The sequence below is a fragment of the Vipera berus genome (assembly GCF_964194415.1).
Source record: "Vipera berus genome assembly, chromosome: 6".
Lineage (NCBI taxonomy): Eukaryota > Metazoa > Chordata > Lepidosauria > Squamata > Viperidae > Vipera > Vipera berus.
In genome coordinates, this window is record NC_138208.1 from 60,825,243 (window position 1) to 60,840,609 (window position 15,367).

Sequence of the window (15,367 nt, forward strand, 5' to 3'; positions counted from 1 at the left end):
TGAGATACCACCTTGTCCATTCATCCACAACTGACCTAAAATCTGGGTAGCTGCAGCAGCTACATTTGCCAGGAAAATGTTTGGGAGCAATAAATTTGTCCAGTTTCCAGTTGATTATCCATCTGGACATTGACCAAAACTTCAAGCAAAGCTACTTGTAATCTATTTTTATTTCTCAATTTCTGTAGTTGGATCATTCAAACAGAAACCCCTCAGAACAAGCAAAAGGTTTTATCATTTGCCATTTGGTAGGCAGAGGTGCCCCACATGTGTAAGCTTGCAAACATGCACACCTATGTGCAGCTGCATAGAGACAATCTAGCAGTCAATAGGTAAACTAAATACAGCAGCAGCTATGCAGGCAGCCACCTTACATGAGCTCTAGGTATAAGGTAGCAGCATTGATAAATCCCAATGAACAGAACCAGTTCTTCCTTAAACAGATCACATTTCTCCTGCCTATCACAATTCATCATGTTGTGATTGTGATCTCAAAGGATATCTCATTTAAGAAGGATAAAGTTTATTATGGAAACCAGCCAAACCTGTAAGCTCAGGCAAAGAGATGCTAGTATGCCTGGCTTTGTAGCCCACTGTTGTTTTTCCTCCTATTCATTTGCAGTAGGATATTAATGCAATAAATGAATAAAATTATAATCCTGCTTTATAACCTACAGGGATTAATCAAGAACCCTAATGCATAGAAATAAATTAAGTTCATCTCATCTTCCTGCTCAATCTGGAACTGGGCAATAAATGCAAGGTTGTGCTCAGAACATTGCAGTCAGTTGTCTCAGAAACAATGTCAGTTTTTCCCATCTTACATAAGGGGAATTTCGATATCAAAACTGGATCAGAAATTCCATAGAAATGTATCTAGAAATTAAAGATTTGTTTCAGAAACCAGAGAGTGTTACATCTTCTCTGAAGTTCCCAATGTACTGTTCCTTTTAATAATTTCATCCCATCTTCTGCTTTCACAGCTAGTGAACGCATATTAAACTTACCTTTCAGATTCTGTTCTTTCATTTGCATCATTAAATGATAGCTGTAGCCCAAGATATGGTAGCTGGGAATAAAGCTAGGAAATAGATCTTTATATAATCTTGGGTCTTCCACATTAAAGTGATAAAAGTGGTGTGTTGTTTGTTTCTCCTAGGTTACAGAGGAGCAAAGGGATTAGGGTGTGTCATTAAGCTGCTGGTTGCCACACGCAATCAGATTCATGGGGACTATCAAACACATCTTTATTAAAGTGGAATAAATATTAACTATAAGGTTTAAAATAGTTATAATGCATCCTTGCTATAGATAGTAGCTTATGCTTGTTTTTTAAGGGTCAGCCAGAAAAAATTAAAGCTCCAGATTTTAAGATGTTTCCAGACTTGATGAACTGATATTTTAAATAAAAAGTTAGAACTTCCTAATATTATTTTCATCAAAGATAATTAAGTGGTATAGGCTGATCTTCTGCCTTTGCTCAGAGATATGATTAAACAGGAAATTTAATGTGAAGACTTCCTATGTTCCAGATGTCATCGATCTTGCCTGATATTGAAAGCAAAGCAATTGCATTGATCAACAATCCATTTACCACGATCTGAGTTCAACTTTGTGTCTTGAGCTTTATCTATGTTTCAGTATACTATCCGTGAATTTGTTTCATTTTTTAAAAAAACTTCCTGCGGTTCACCATTTCTCAAGACTATGTAGAGAAAGTTCTTAAAAGAACATATTGTAATATGGAATATTAATGAACGTCCTTGACAAATGCTTTTTAAAATTGGAATTTTAATTCTAAGGCACCACTATTGTCTTCAAAGGGACGCGGTGGCTCAGTGGGTTAGGATGCTGAGCTTGTCGATCAGAAGGTCAGCAGTTTGACGGGTCGAATCCCGAGTGCCGCGTAGCAGAGTGAGCGCCTGTTACTCGTCCCAGCTTCTGCCAACCTAGCAGTTCGAAAGCATGTAAAAATGCAAGTAGAAAAATAGGGACCATTACGGTGGGAAGATAACAGTGTTCCGTGCGCCTTTGGCGTCTAGTCATGCTGGCCACATGACCACGGAGACGTCCTCGGACAAGCGCTGGCTCTTCGGCTTTGAAACGGAGATGAGCACCGGCCCCTAGAGTTGGAAATGACTAGCACACATGTGCGGGGGAACCTTTACCTTTACCTTTATTGTCTTCTACCTTCTACAGTGTAACATTTTGCCAAAAAGAATTAAAATATTGGAAGAACGCCCCCCAAACATATATAGTGGGACCAATAAGGATGTAACACATTTTTGTCACTTTTTGGTGGATCATACACAAAGATATTATCCCTCTGTATAGTTTGGATTTTTCTTCCATGGATCAACAAAGTTATGTTTTTATTTTGTATATTGAAAGATGCAGATGTATGTGCAATGGTTCCGCAAGAGCAGCATTTGTGCCAAATATTCCTATCTGACAATTTCAGGGCTTTGATCTACAATGATGTTGTGCAGCTTGTAAGTATCAGTGATCCCAAAGATACTTTTCATGAGGCAACTGGACTTTGTTTTTCTTTGAAGACTTTCACTTCTCATCCAAGGAGCTTCTCCAGAGAATAGAAAGGTCTTCAAAGAAAAACAAGAAAGTCCAGTTGCCTCATGAAAAAGCATCTTTGGGACAACTGTGACCTGGATGACTGAGAATCTCCATAGACGTTTATCAGTGATTTAATTAGTAACTGAAAATGAAATGCTCTAGTAGTTCATTAATTAAATCAGCATAAATGGAATATTCTTGTAAATTCTTAAAGCCCTACGCATTCCAACAATTTTTATGTAGTCCATTATTTATTTATATTAGATTACACTGAATAACTGCATGTCGCTGTGGGGTATCGGTAATAGACTTGGCTAGAGCCGAAACTGGGCAGGACCTGTAGATCGCAGTAGGCGTAGTCAAGCTGTTGCCCCTCCCCCCCGCACCTCATTAATCTCAGGTATGGCCTTTCATTCATTTGCACGAGGGCGTACATATTTGTAAACAACCCTTCATGTAAACTCGCACGTGACTATCCCATGCATATAGATGTGGCCACTCATTCAAGAACACGTTAAGGGAGAGATCGTATGGAGAGAGTGGCCAACCCCTTTCTACGCCTGCAAAGACCGGAAGAATCTTGGTTTGCATCACTCATTCCTCTCCGGTTTTGACAATCCGGCCTAAGATTTCGTAAGAGTCCGGATCAGCCAAGCTGCCGTGGGAGTTTTAGCGCAAGAAATCGCGGCCAATCCTCCGGAGCCCTCAGGCAGGGCCAGACGTGTTGCCAGCCCGCTTTCCAAGGATCACATGAGCAGCTCTCATCTTCCTAATTGGTTCCTTCGAGGGCCGACACCTCCGGCGGATCGTAGCCTTCTCGCTGCTGAGGAGTTACGGCCGCCGAGTAAGGAAAACGGGGTCGACGTGCAAATGGCCGATAGCTCCGGGAGTCCGCCGCGCATTCTCTGCCTCTTTGACGTGGATGGGACCCTTACCCCGGCTCGGCAGGTAACTCGATCGGGAACCGTCGCCTTCATCCCTCCCACTTTCGCGATCGTCCTCAGCTCGTCCTTGAACATCTTTGCGGAATGAATGGGGACCGGGGGATCCCGGGAGCCTGGGCGGTCGGGCGGGACCCTGAAGCGTACCGCAGAGCAGTGGCGCCGCCTGAATCCGAACCTGAACCTGGGAGCACAAGGCGAGCCCAACGGGAAAAAGTGACGCTTCTCCTCTTCTGTCTCGTTCCCGCCCTGATGGGAGGCGGTTGCGAGAGACCCGATGTAGGAGCTCAGTTGCCTTCATGCGGGGGGGAAGCTGCAGATTGCCCGGGGTAGGTTTTTCAAAAGATTTCCATTCGGCGCCGATTATGTAAGAAATGTAAAGAGGGTGAGCGACTCAGATTGGAGAGATTAAATCCGGAATGTTTTACAGTACTACGGTAGAGAGTAATTTTCATTTGAAGCGAACTCAAGCCCCCACTAAGCCTAGAGAGTGGCGTATATAGGTTTAATACGATCAACCAAATGTATCCAGAAGTGCCCCTATCAATCCAGTGTTATCTAGGAGCAACGTAGCCTAGATCTAGGATATAATTGTAGTCCTCAATTTAAAACTGCAATTGAGCCTAACATTTTGGTTGCTAAGCAGGACAGTTAAGTGAGTTTTGCCCCACTTTACGACCTTTTTTGCTACAATTGTTAAGTGAATTACTGCATTTGTTAAATTAGTAACACAGTTGTTTAGTGAATCTGTCTTCCCCATCGACTGCTTATCAGAAGGTCAGAAAAGGTGATCACATGACCTCAGAACACTGCAATGAACCAGTTGCCAAGCATCCAAATTATGATCGTGAGGATGCTGCAACAGTTGTGTGAAAATGATCATAAGTCACTTTTTTCTGTGCCACTGTAATTTCATACACTCAACAAAAGGTTGTAAGTCGAGGACTACCTGTAGTGCAAGTGCAGCACATCTGGAGGTACTATAATGGGCTGACTATTTAATACTTAGGTACATTCATTCTAAGTATTGCTTGGAGATTTATATCTGTTACTAGACAACCCAAAACTGTTGGGTCATTGTTTCAGATATTTCCTTACCTAAACAGAGAAACCAAATGGCAAAACATGCAGGCAAAATATCAGTGGGAGTGTGAGCAAATTGCAACTTCCTGTCGGCTTCCCTATTGAGCTTCCTGTGGGAAGCTTGCAATGAGCATTGGAAATCTTCCTTCTCCCTCTCTCCCTGTTCCTTACTTCCTTCCCCTTTTCCTTCCTCTCTCTCTTCCTTTATTCCCTCCTTTCCTCCTCTTGTATTCCTTCATCTCTGTTCTTCTCTACTTCCTGATGGCTGGACTGCTGAGTACCATATAAATCTGCACTGTATGAAAGTTTAATTCTGTTTGTCTGTTTTGAGGCTATTGCAAATACCATTCCTGCAGTGACTTTTTTTCTTCAAATATATTAGTTAGAATTTTAATCCATTCACCTGTATGGCAGAGCTAGCAGTACCGGCAACCAATTTTAGTATAATGATTGAAAATTGGAAGGGACTATCAAGCCTTATTCGGTGCATTTCCAACAAAATGCAACTGTTGGAAGAAAATCTTCATTGTGGTTGATCCAAGCTGGGAATAAACATGGCAATTGCTTTGGGAAGAAGGTTGTAGTTTATTGAAGAGGTGATCCAGACAGGAAGATGGTCTGGCAGAAAAAAGGACTGAACACATGTAGGGAGTTGGTTTTTATACCCTCTGGGGCCTTTTTGTTTGGAGCTGCTTCCTGTTCCTGTTTGAGGCTATTTCCTGTGTCATGAACTTTTGACCTTCTGGTATTCTGATGGTGATGGGTTAATCCTATTATGTCCAAAGGTCATGTCCTGCTTCCCTGGGGCTGGGGTATGTAGATTTTAGGTGTCTGTCTTCTTAATCTCCCAGCTGGGGGTCTGCAACCTTCCTGGATTTACGTCTGCATTTGTACAGAACTGGTTTCAGCTTTGGGGAGGGAGACCTGGGGCTATCAAGAAAAACTGGGCATGTTTTCCTGCCTCTTTGAGGAAATATATTTTTCTGCCCTTTCAATATTTCCCTCTCTGGGGAGCTGACTTCTCACACAACAAAATGACCTTCTTGGTATTTTAATCAGGATATCAATCCAGCAAAGAAATGGATGAGGGAAGAATCATGCACAGAATAAGTCTTGATGGTCCCTTCCAACTTTCAGTTACATTTAGGTCAAATTCTGAAAAACAAAACACTTGGACAAATACAGTAGTATCCTGCCCTTTATCAAGGCGATCAGCACATCATTACCCCCAACCATCATTTAGAAAGAATATACCGTATGCTCAGCACTAACTTATTATTCCCTAATCCCTCTAAAGTCCAGAAAGCCAAAATCATTGCCCTGAAGCAACAAAAACCATGACAGAATAGAAAATGTGACCTAGGTAATACAGCAGTGTCTGTTGTTTATAAAAGAACAGTAGTTAAGAATGAGATAGAAGGAAAAATTGGCCATACATTTCCAATCTCCCTTCCCTAGATTGTCCAAAGTTCTTACATTTTATTGTTCTTCCACCATTTCTAGATAAGGGTTTTCTAGCCTACTGATTACAATTTATCTGGTGATTTTAAACATCAGTTGCCCTGGCTTAAGAATGCTTATTCCAACATGATAGACTTATTTGATTTTAACACAGGATCCAAAATTTTGTGCATGTGTCTGTTTCATAATTTCAGCATGTTGCTATCCATAGGTTTTCCATAAGAATCTCTCTTTTTCTGTTTCCATCAGAAAATTGAGCCTGAAATAGCAGAATTTCTTCAAGAGCTGCGTAAAAGAGTGATGATTGGGGTGGTTGGAGGCTCAGACTACTCCAAAATAGCAGAACAGCTTGGAGAAGGGGATGAAGGTAAGTAAGGCATATTTCTTTTATCTCACTTAATTTTTATATTACAGAATTTTTATTATTGTTTGGACATTGGTAGAGTGGCTGCATATTAGTGTCAACTCATGTTAGTGAACCATAATTCAAACAAAATGTAAACTTGTGTCGAATTCTCCTATAGCAAGGTTGCTCTAAGTATCCTGGACAAGTTATTACTTTTAATGTAAAGATTATTAAGGGTTTCAACCAAGAGACTGGGCATTCCTTCCTATGCAAATGCTTTAAAGTCATAGAACAAAGCAGCAAAATTGAGTTTTAAGGCTATTGGGCACAGGAGCAGCTTTGCAAGAGGTCTTCCTGTACTCTTTTCTTGAACTTACCGGTATGTGGTAAACTTTAAGTTTAAATATACAGTTCTGCATACCTAACCAGAAAACTCAGGTGAAAAAAATCAAGGATAGAAACACTCCAGAATGCAGGGATGTAGGAAACAACAGAAACTTACAATGTAAATTTTAACAGACTAAAGTAACTTTTAGAACAGAAAAAGAAATCATGAGTTTTATTTTTTGTAACAAGCAATCAGTCCCCCACCTGTAGCCTGCAACAATCTAACTACGGTTGGAAAATGTTAATATTCCATGCTTACATACATTTCCATGAAAGGGCTATATTGCTTTCCAGTCCAAGTTTCCAGATACACCATTAAATTAGTGGAATTTCACTATATGCATTCAGTTTAAGCTAGATCCAATGGAATAAAAAAAATGGAACAGTTATTATGTGTTCCTGTGTTCCACTTAGTTATCATGTTGTCAGTAACAAAAACAGTACAATATCAGATTCTGAATCCTTCCTTCAAAGGAAAGGCGAGAACTCAGAGTTTAAAGGGATATACTGCTCTCTGCCAGTTTAGCACTCCTAAAATTATTAATGAGCATCACTGTTTACACAGCTTTTTTAGAAAAGCAGTGCAAATAGAATTCAACTAATTCCTCCATCTTGGCCTCTAGCCATTTGAATGCTGAAAAGAGTTGCATTAATATTTGACTGATTTCTCTTCCATTGATTTTTTTCCCCTCAATATCTTTACTCTCCCAATAGTCATAAACAAGTTTGATTACGTCTTTGCAGAAAATGGCACTGTGCAATACAAGAATGGGCAACTAGTCTCAAAGCAGGTAGGGCTAACCTCTTTGTTTCTCCATTGATATTACAAATATTTTCCTGCCATTTCTTTTCACATGAAATCACTCATAGGGAGATTATATTCAAAACCCTTTCAACTCATCTGGCTTCACATAGGAATCTGAAATAAAGAATAACCTTATTTTTAAAAAGGGGATGGATAATTTTTGTTGCCGAACTACTATTTCCACCAACCCTCACTGGTGCATATAGTGACTTAGTTTGCCGGGAACTGCAACTCAGTTATCTCTGGATGACTATTAAAAGAGTATTGCATACCATTTTAATAAACCTCCAAAGGGAAAGCAAAATCTCAATGAATGATGCCTGAAAAATATTATTTCATAATGTAGTATACCAGATATATGTTTGAAGGTTATAAATTATTTTATTTCTGATACAAAATGCGAGATAATAGAGACATTAAAATTATATTTAATAAGACAACATTTTCTGATCCATCATCCGCTAAATGTGCTATAACACTCAGAAATGGCTGGACTTATTGAAAATTACAGCCCTAATTGGATTTTGAGGACACCAAGTCAAAGGATTATTATTTTCCTTCCAATCCTCTTCATCCAGATATGACAATCTATAAATGTCATTGATTTTAGTACTACTGCAGAAGGTGAAAATGTTTTTTGCATCTTAAAAGTTGCTGAACAATATTTTAAAATGTCACCTACCTTGACTTCTACTCCTTTTGGCAAAAGCCTCCCTTGTTTCTAACATCATGTATAGTGAAACTATCTGCTGTCTTCTGCTATCCATATCAAGGATATTTTTATCCATTGTATCCTTTGTTCATAGGCTATCCAGAACCATCTTGGAGAGGAACTTTTGCAAGAGCTGATCAACTTCTGCCTTAATTACATGGCTCTTCTAAAGTTGCCCAAGAAACGGTAATGCACTTTTCTTATATGGGTATATGAGGATTTCATTTTACCATATAATATGTGGAATTTGGATCACAGGAAAAGAAAGAAATACCCAGCTTTCTTTTTCTAGACAAGGAACAATTTGGAAATAATAGAAAATACTTGAAGCTTAGGTTTTAGATTTTGGCTGTGGTTTGTACTCCAAGCTTATTTTAATATAATTTCTGAACATTTCATTACCAAACTTGGTAACATCATCAGCATTTGTCCTATTATCCTTAGCTTATCAATGTCTTATGTGCCAGTGTAGTTAGTTGGTCATGTGATTGGTTGTTTGTTTGGGGGTATATTTGAATTCTGAGCAGCTGATTGGTTCTCCTGATTGGCACTTGAATGATCTGGTTTCTTACATATTCATATGTTAGGTCTAGATCAATATGCTTGTTAATTGCTCCTTTGGTGGAATACCAGGCCTCAATAAATTCACGTGTGTGGTGGGTGTTGGCATGCCCAATAATATTTGTTTCTCCCCAATTGAATTGGTGTTTATCATCAATGTGGTTTAAGATGAGGGATTTTTGGTCATGCCGTTTAACTGCTAGTTGCTGTTCATGAACCCTTGTTTTCAATTGCCTTCCTGTTTGCTTACAATTGTTGCAATTGATTTTGTATACTATGTTGCTGTTGTCTTCCTTCTGAATTTTGTCTTTGATTTAGATCAGGGGTAGGCAACCTCGGCTCTTTTATGACTCATGGACTTCAACTCCCAGAATTCCTGAGTCTGGGAGTTGAAGTCCATGAGTAATAAAAGAGCCGAGGTTGCCTACCCCTGATTTAGATAGCTCTTTGCTGAGTGTAAATGTGGGTTTGTGAGCTATCATTATTCCTAGGGGTTGCAGTATTCTGGCAGCCATTTTGAACGTTCCTTTGATGTAAGGCAGGACTTGTTTTTGTGTTGTGTTTGGCTGTGTATTTTGTCAGGGTTGGATGATAAGCATCATATTAGGAAATTTTGGGGATAGCCATTGTGGAGAAAAAACATCAAAAAGGTATTTCTTGTCTGCTTTTCTTAACTTGGTGCTGCAATGTGTTTTGGCTCTTTTGAAAAGAGTCTGGATGCAGCTCCTCTTGTGTGCAGCGGGGTGTTTGCTTGTCAATATCTAGGAAGGGGAGTCATTGCTGTTTTTCTTCCTCACGTGTAAAACTGATCCCAGTGAATACGTTGTTGAGTAGATGGTGTGTTTCTTCTAGTCTGGTGTGTTTGATGATGATAAAAGTGTTGTCCATGTAAGATACCCAAAATTTTGGCTGGATGGTTGGCAGGACTGCGTTCAAGTGTCTGCATTACTGCTTCTGCTATTAGGCCAGATATAGGTGATCCCATAGGTGTGCCTTGTACTTGTTGATAGATTTTGCCATTGAATAGAGCTCCAAACAACTAATCGCATGACCAACTGACCACACTGGCACACAAGACATTTATAAGCTAAGGAGAATAGGACAAGAAAATCCTGCTGCTGATGTTACCTAGTTTGGTAATGAAATGTTCAGAAATTAAATTAAAACAAGCTTGGAGATCAAACCACAGCCAAAACCAAAAAGGAACAATTTTATCCAAGAATAATTTTTCCCCATTTTCTGATTATTTAACCATTTTGTTAGCATTTGTAACTAATTAGATTATATATTGGGAAGAAATTCTTTAACCTTCCACCCTATTTTGAAAGAATATTTTCTCAAAATTAAGCAATTTCAGTTAATTATTTGGGGTGTAAGTGTCATATTCAGCCTTCTACAGGAGGCTGTTAAGAAACATGGAGGCATGATCTTAAAGGTAGCTGTTGAGATATTTCAGTCTACATTGATAGGCAATTGCTTTTTAAGTGTGGGAATAGGAACAGAAGACCCTGCAATTTGCCTGAGTCCTTTGAATGGTGTCTGAGATTGGCAGTTGTCATTAAGAGTAAATTTGAAGTAGTTTAACTGTCATTCTCACTTTTCCAATAGTTACTTGTCATGGGAAGATCACGGAATGACAATAGAAATAGGAATAGTTAGCCTTCCAGAAATTTCCTGCTCCTATTCCTATGCTTAATTTGTCTTAAAAATTCAGTATCACTGAAATAACATCACTCAAAAATTCAGTATCAGTGAAATGGAACTGTTTTAACACTGAATTACAGTAACCCAAAATTGAAATACTATGGATTGTCTGAGGGTGCTTGTAGAGGCTGCATGCCTTCTTTAAGACAGAAGTTGCACACTTTTGCTTCAACCCAAAGAGATTTTGAGCCTCTGTAACAGTACAGTGCTGCCTTCATACCTTATATTCTTCTTTCTCCTTCAAATATACAAAGGGGAACATTCATAGAATTTCGCAATGGAATGTTGAACATCTCTCCCATTGGTCGAAGCTGCAGCTTGGAAGAACGAATAGAATTTTCTGAACTGGACAAGGTAAATACAAGTATTAGGCTGCCCAATGTATTATCAGTGGGGATGTTTTTATTACCAGTATGATGTACAACTGCTTTAGGATTCCTGTGATATTTTAGGTAAAGGTGTATGTAAATCTTTTTTTTAGTTTTTATGAACAGGATGTAACTATGCGCAGAAGCTGAAATTGTTGTTGTTGTTAGTTGCAAAGTCGTGTCCAACCCATCGCGACCCTATGGACAATGTTCCTCCAGGCCTTCCTGTCCTCTACCATCTTCTGGAGTCCATTTAAGCTCACGCGTACTGCTTCAGTGACTCCATCCAGCCACCTCATTCTCTGTCGTCCCCTTCTTCTCTTGCCCTCAATCTTTCCCAGCATTAGGCTCTTCTCCAGTAAGTCCTTCCTTCTCATTAGGTGGCCAAAGTATTTGAGTTTTAGCTTCAGGATCTGGCCTTCTAAAGAGCAGTCAGGGTTGATCTCCTCTAGGACTGACCGATTTGATCGCCTTGCAGTCCAAGGGACTCGCAGGAGTCTTCTCCAGCACCATAGTTCAAAGGCTTCAATTCTTTGGCACTCAGCCTTTCTTATGGTCCAGCTTTCACTGCCATACATTGCAACTGGGAAGACCATAGCCTTGACTATACGCACTTTTGCTGAAATTGTACAAGAAGCTTAATCTAACAGGTTGCTGGAAGATCTCTTTGCACTGGTTTCTGTGGAGAAAAAAGTGGAATTTGATAAATAAAAATAACTGAAATGTCTCTTTTCACACTTCTGATTGCCTCCACTATAGAAAGAAAAGATACGAGAGAAATTTGTAGCAGCTCTGCAGAGGGAGTTTGCAGGCAAGGGACTGCGATTTTCCCGAGGTGAGTATACTGTAAGAAATTTCTCACAGTCATTTTGGATGCTTTTTAGTGCATTTCATTTTGAGTGGGATTTGGAAAATAAAAATCCAATTCTATTTAAAGGAGGCCTGTGGTGAATATAAAGTGATGTGTGACTGCAGGAAAGGTAAGTACAATTTTAGTTTGTATCAACTGAAGTTTCCAAATCACAGGAAATAATGCTTTTACTTTGTTCAGACTCCATTTCTCTATTGCTTTGGCACACATTTTAAGAATACTTTAGAGAAGGGCAATGGAGATGTTGAAGTCCAATGGAGATAATTGATAAATGAGATGACGGACATTGAGCCATATGAAGAGAGATTGAAGTAGTAGGACATACAGTATATAGCCTTAAGCAGAGAAGGAGACCACTCTTCAAAAAGCTGAAAGGATATCAAAAGAATGCCAAGGCATTCTTGGAATGAAGGAAGGTTATATTCAGGTAGGTATCTCATGCAAATGGAGCTTTGCACAGCCTGACCCACTGTATATCAGTTCTTCACTTGGCAAAATTTCTTCCTATGGTGCTAGCAGGACACACTGTTCCTTGTGGTAATGGATGCTGCCAACATGGCAGACTTATTTAGGTAGAAGTATTGGGCTACCAATGTAGCAGAGATGATATTCTAAGCACTCATAAAGAAGGCCCCTGCAGTATTAGGGTTAAACTGAATTACATGAGGCATATGCTAAGTCCATCCATGTTAATTAACCTCATGAGGTTAATTAACCTCAAGCCACCCAGAGTTACCATGTGGTGAGATAGGTGGCTAATAAATTTTACAGATAAATGATAAACATGGGTTTATGATAAACATGAGTGTCTCTTGTAGTCCAGCTACATGAGAGCATGATAAAAGAATCCTTTCCCCCATTAGGCATATTGTTAAGCACATTTTCACATATTTTTCTACTTGAACTCTGTACATCATGTGTACTCAAACCAACTGTTTCCTGTTTGTGTCTTCAGTTGAGGGCCCACCACTAATGCCATTTAATCTCATTGCTATGGAAACATCAACTCTAACATTAATGTGTCTGGAATCAGGACAACACAGCAGTGCAGATCCATGTGTCATGTAAAAAAATTATTTGCACAAAGGCACAGTGTATTATGCCATAGATAGCAAAGGAAAATTTTCCCACCAGCCCCTCCCAAAAAAAAACAAAACAAAAACCCAACTCATCTCATTTTCACTTAATTTTCTCTAAATCTGACAGGTGGTATGATTAGTTTTGACGTTTTTCCGGAGGGCTGGGACAAACGCTATTGCCTCAACATCCTTGAGGATGAGAAATTTGATGTCATACATTTCTTTGGAAATGAGACGACCCCTGTAAGTATATGATAAGAAACCTTCTTTTTGACAAGAGCCCAACATGTATAGGACCAAGGAGAATGCTTCCTTTGTTCTTATCAGAATAAGTTCTTCTCAGAGCCCAGTTACCACTATGGCTCAAAAATGTCTTCTCTGTGATCTTCAAAGTGTAATTTCAATGTTTGAAAATATCAGTAGCCATACCTGGGAGCCTCAAATATTGCCTGTTTACAAATTGAAGGGTCTCACAAATGCTTCTCTCATCAGAATTTCCAGTGATGAAGGCCTTGTTTGTACAACAAAGCCAGCTTGTATCAAGATTTTGCAAGTCATGCAGATCCACAGCCCATGATATCTTCTGGCAATCGGGTCATTCTTTTCCATGGACTGTTTCATCCACACATGAAAGGGAGAATTTAGAGACTAAACTGCTTTTTTTGGAGAACGGATTAGTTGCTGTAAAAAGGCTTCTTCAGTAGTCCCCCCCCCCATTTTTGTCAGTTCTTCCATGGGCTTGCATGAAATGGAAACAGAAGAGCTGCCCATTAGGAGACAGCAAATCTTTCCTAGCTCTTGCTACGCTTTGAGGAAGCTAGCCACGTGCAGGCAGTTGCCTTCCCTAAAGCCTTGCAGGAGCAAGGAAAGGTTTGCAGTCTTCTGACTGGGGCAGAAGGTTTGTCCTGAAGCTGCTACCTTTGCATGTAGGCAGCTGATTTCCCAAAAGCCTAGCAAGAGCCAAGAGAGATTTGCACTCTCCTAACGGCCAGCTGTTTGGGCAGAAAGTTCTGAAAGCAGCTGCCATTTCTGCAAGGAATTGATTTGCTGAAAATAGCAGCTCTTCCAGGATGCGTGGGGAGCAAGCCCAACTGCTGCAGGCTCCTGGTGGGGTGGCATCACGGGGGGGGGGGAGATGGGGAGGTACTGCAGTGTACCTTAGTTGATCTCAGAGCAAATTACATGGGGATGCTGCAGCTGCCATAACTTAAAAACTGGGCTGTATGTAGCTTTTTTTTGGGGGGGGGGAGTCTGTCATAACTTCAAACAGATGTTAGGTGACCAATCATATATTGAAGACCATCTGTAGGCATTTTTAAAAAGAGTCATTAACTTTTGGATGTGAGTAAGACCCTTTTTCCATCTGTGAAGATTAAGACTTTTATTCTGTTTAAATTTTATTCTTTCTAAACCAGTTCCTAAGACCCTTTGTATCCTTTCTCAATTATTGATTTTTAAATGGGCTATAATTTCTCAGGGAACTGGCACATCCAGATTGGCATGGGCTAATCTAAGTGGAGCCAGGTACCCTGTTTCAGTGGAGGCAGGAGGATTGGATATATGTTTTTTTCCATAATTGCTGTCACAGCACTTCCAGCCTCATGAACTTCAAAAGTATAAAGCAGATGGAATAATATTCTTTATATCTTTAGGGTGGGAATGATTATGAAATCTATGATGATCCTCGGACAGTAGGACATAGTATCCACTCTCCCCAGGACACAGTTCGGCGATGTCGAGAGATATTCTTTTCAGAGACAGTGAACAGATCTTGACTCTTGGATCTTCTGCTGCTATTCTTCTTGTTCACTTCATAAAAGCACCTTTTGAATTATAATCAAGGCTTGCCAAAGCCCAAGGCTGAAATGCACTTTGGAAATGGAGGTGAAGTGTGAAAAGGGAAAAAGAGTTAAAGTGCCATCACCAGTTTGTAGTAGTAAGAATCTGCAGAACTGTGACTGCCATATTTCATCCTCCCAGCCCCTAAAACAAAAAGATTTGTTTTAAGGAAACTGTGTCCTTTTTCTAAAACTGTGTGAGAGTAGGAGATAAATAGAAAGCTGGTAATCTCTTCATATATTCACCCAAATCAATTTCGGAGATTAATATTGGTAGGTTAAGTAGTAGGCTACTTCTGCTGGCTGCCAGCAGTCCGGCAGTTCAGTTTTCACTGGCTCAAGGTTGACTCAGCCTTCATCCTTCTGAGGTCGGTAAAATGAGGACCCAGCTTGTTAGGGGCAATATGCTGACTCTATAAACCGCTTAAGAGGGCTGTAAAGCACTGTGAAGCAGCATATAAGTCTAAGTGCTATTGCTATTAAAGAGAAAACAACCTTATCTTTCAAAGTATTTTCATATTCTTGAACCCCTAAAATGGCCTGCCATTTTTTTAAAAAATTGGAATCAGGTCTTTTTTCAAGCTAATAATGAATAGGGAAAACACCCCTAAATGCATTACTAGCCATGCAGAATGCAGAG

General features: G+C 39.8%; 1 protein-coding gene across 1 annotated transcript; it reads left to right on the top strand.

Annotated features, from left to right (window-relative positions):
* The first annotated feature begins 3,432 nt into the window (after positions 1–3,432).
* On the top strand, positions 3,433–15,124 carry PMM1 (phosphomannomutase 1). Its single transcript, XM_081331576.1, has 8 exons — positions 3,433–3,519; positions 6,306–6,423; positions 7,504–7,580; positions 8,401–8,492; positions 10,826–10,925; positions 11,699–11,774; positions 13,017–13,132; positions 14,542–15,124. The coding sequence occupies exons 1-8, from the start codon at positions 3,442–3,444 to the stop codon at positions 14,662–14,664; spliced, it is 780 nt and encodes a 259-aa protein (XP_081187702.1). The 5' UTR covers positions 3,433–3,441; the 3' UTR covers positions 14,665–15,124.
* Positions 15,125–15,367: the final 243 nt, after the last annotated feature.

Coding starts and splice junctions, on each gene's coding strand:
- PMM1 (XM_081331576.1), top strand. CDS start 3,442: ATGGCCGATAGCTCCGGGAGTCCGCCGCGCATTCTCTGCCTCTTTGAC. Junction 3,520..6,305: donor CCCTTACCCCGGCTCGGCAG/GTAACTCGATCG, acceptor TGTTTCCATCAG/AAAATTGAGCCTGAAATAGC. Junction 13,133..14,541: donor TTGGAAATGAGACGACCCCT/GTAAGTATATGA, acceptor TTATATCTTTAG/GGTGGGAATGATTATGAAAT.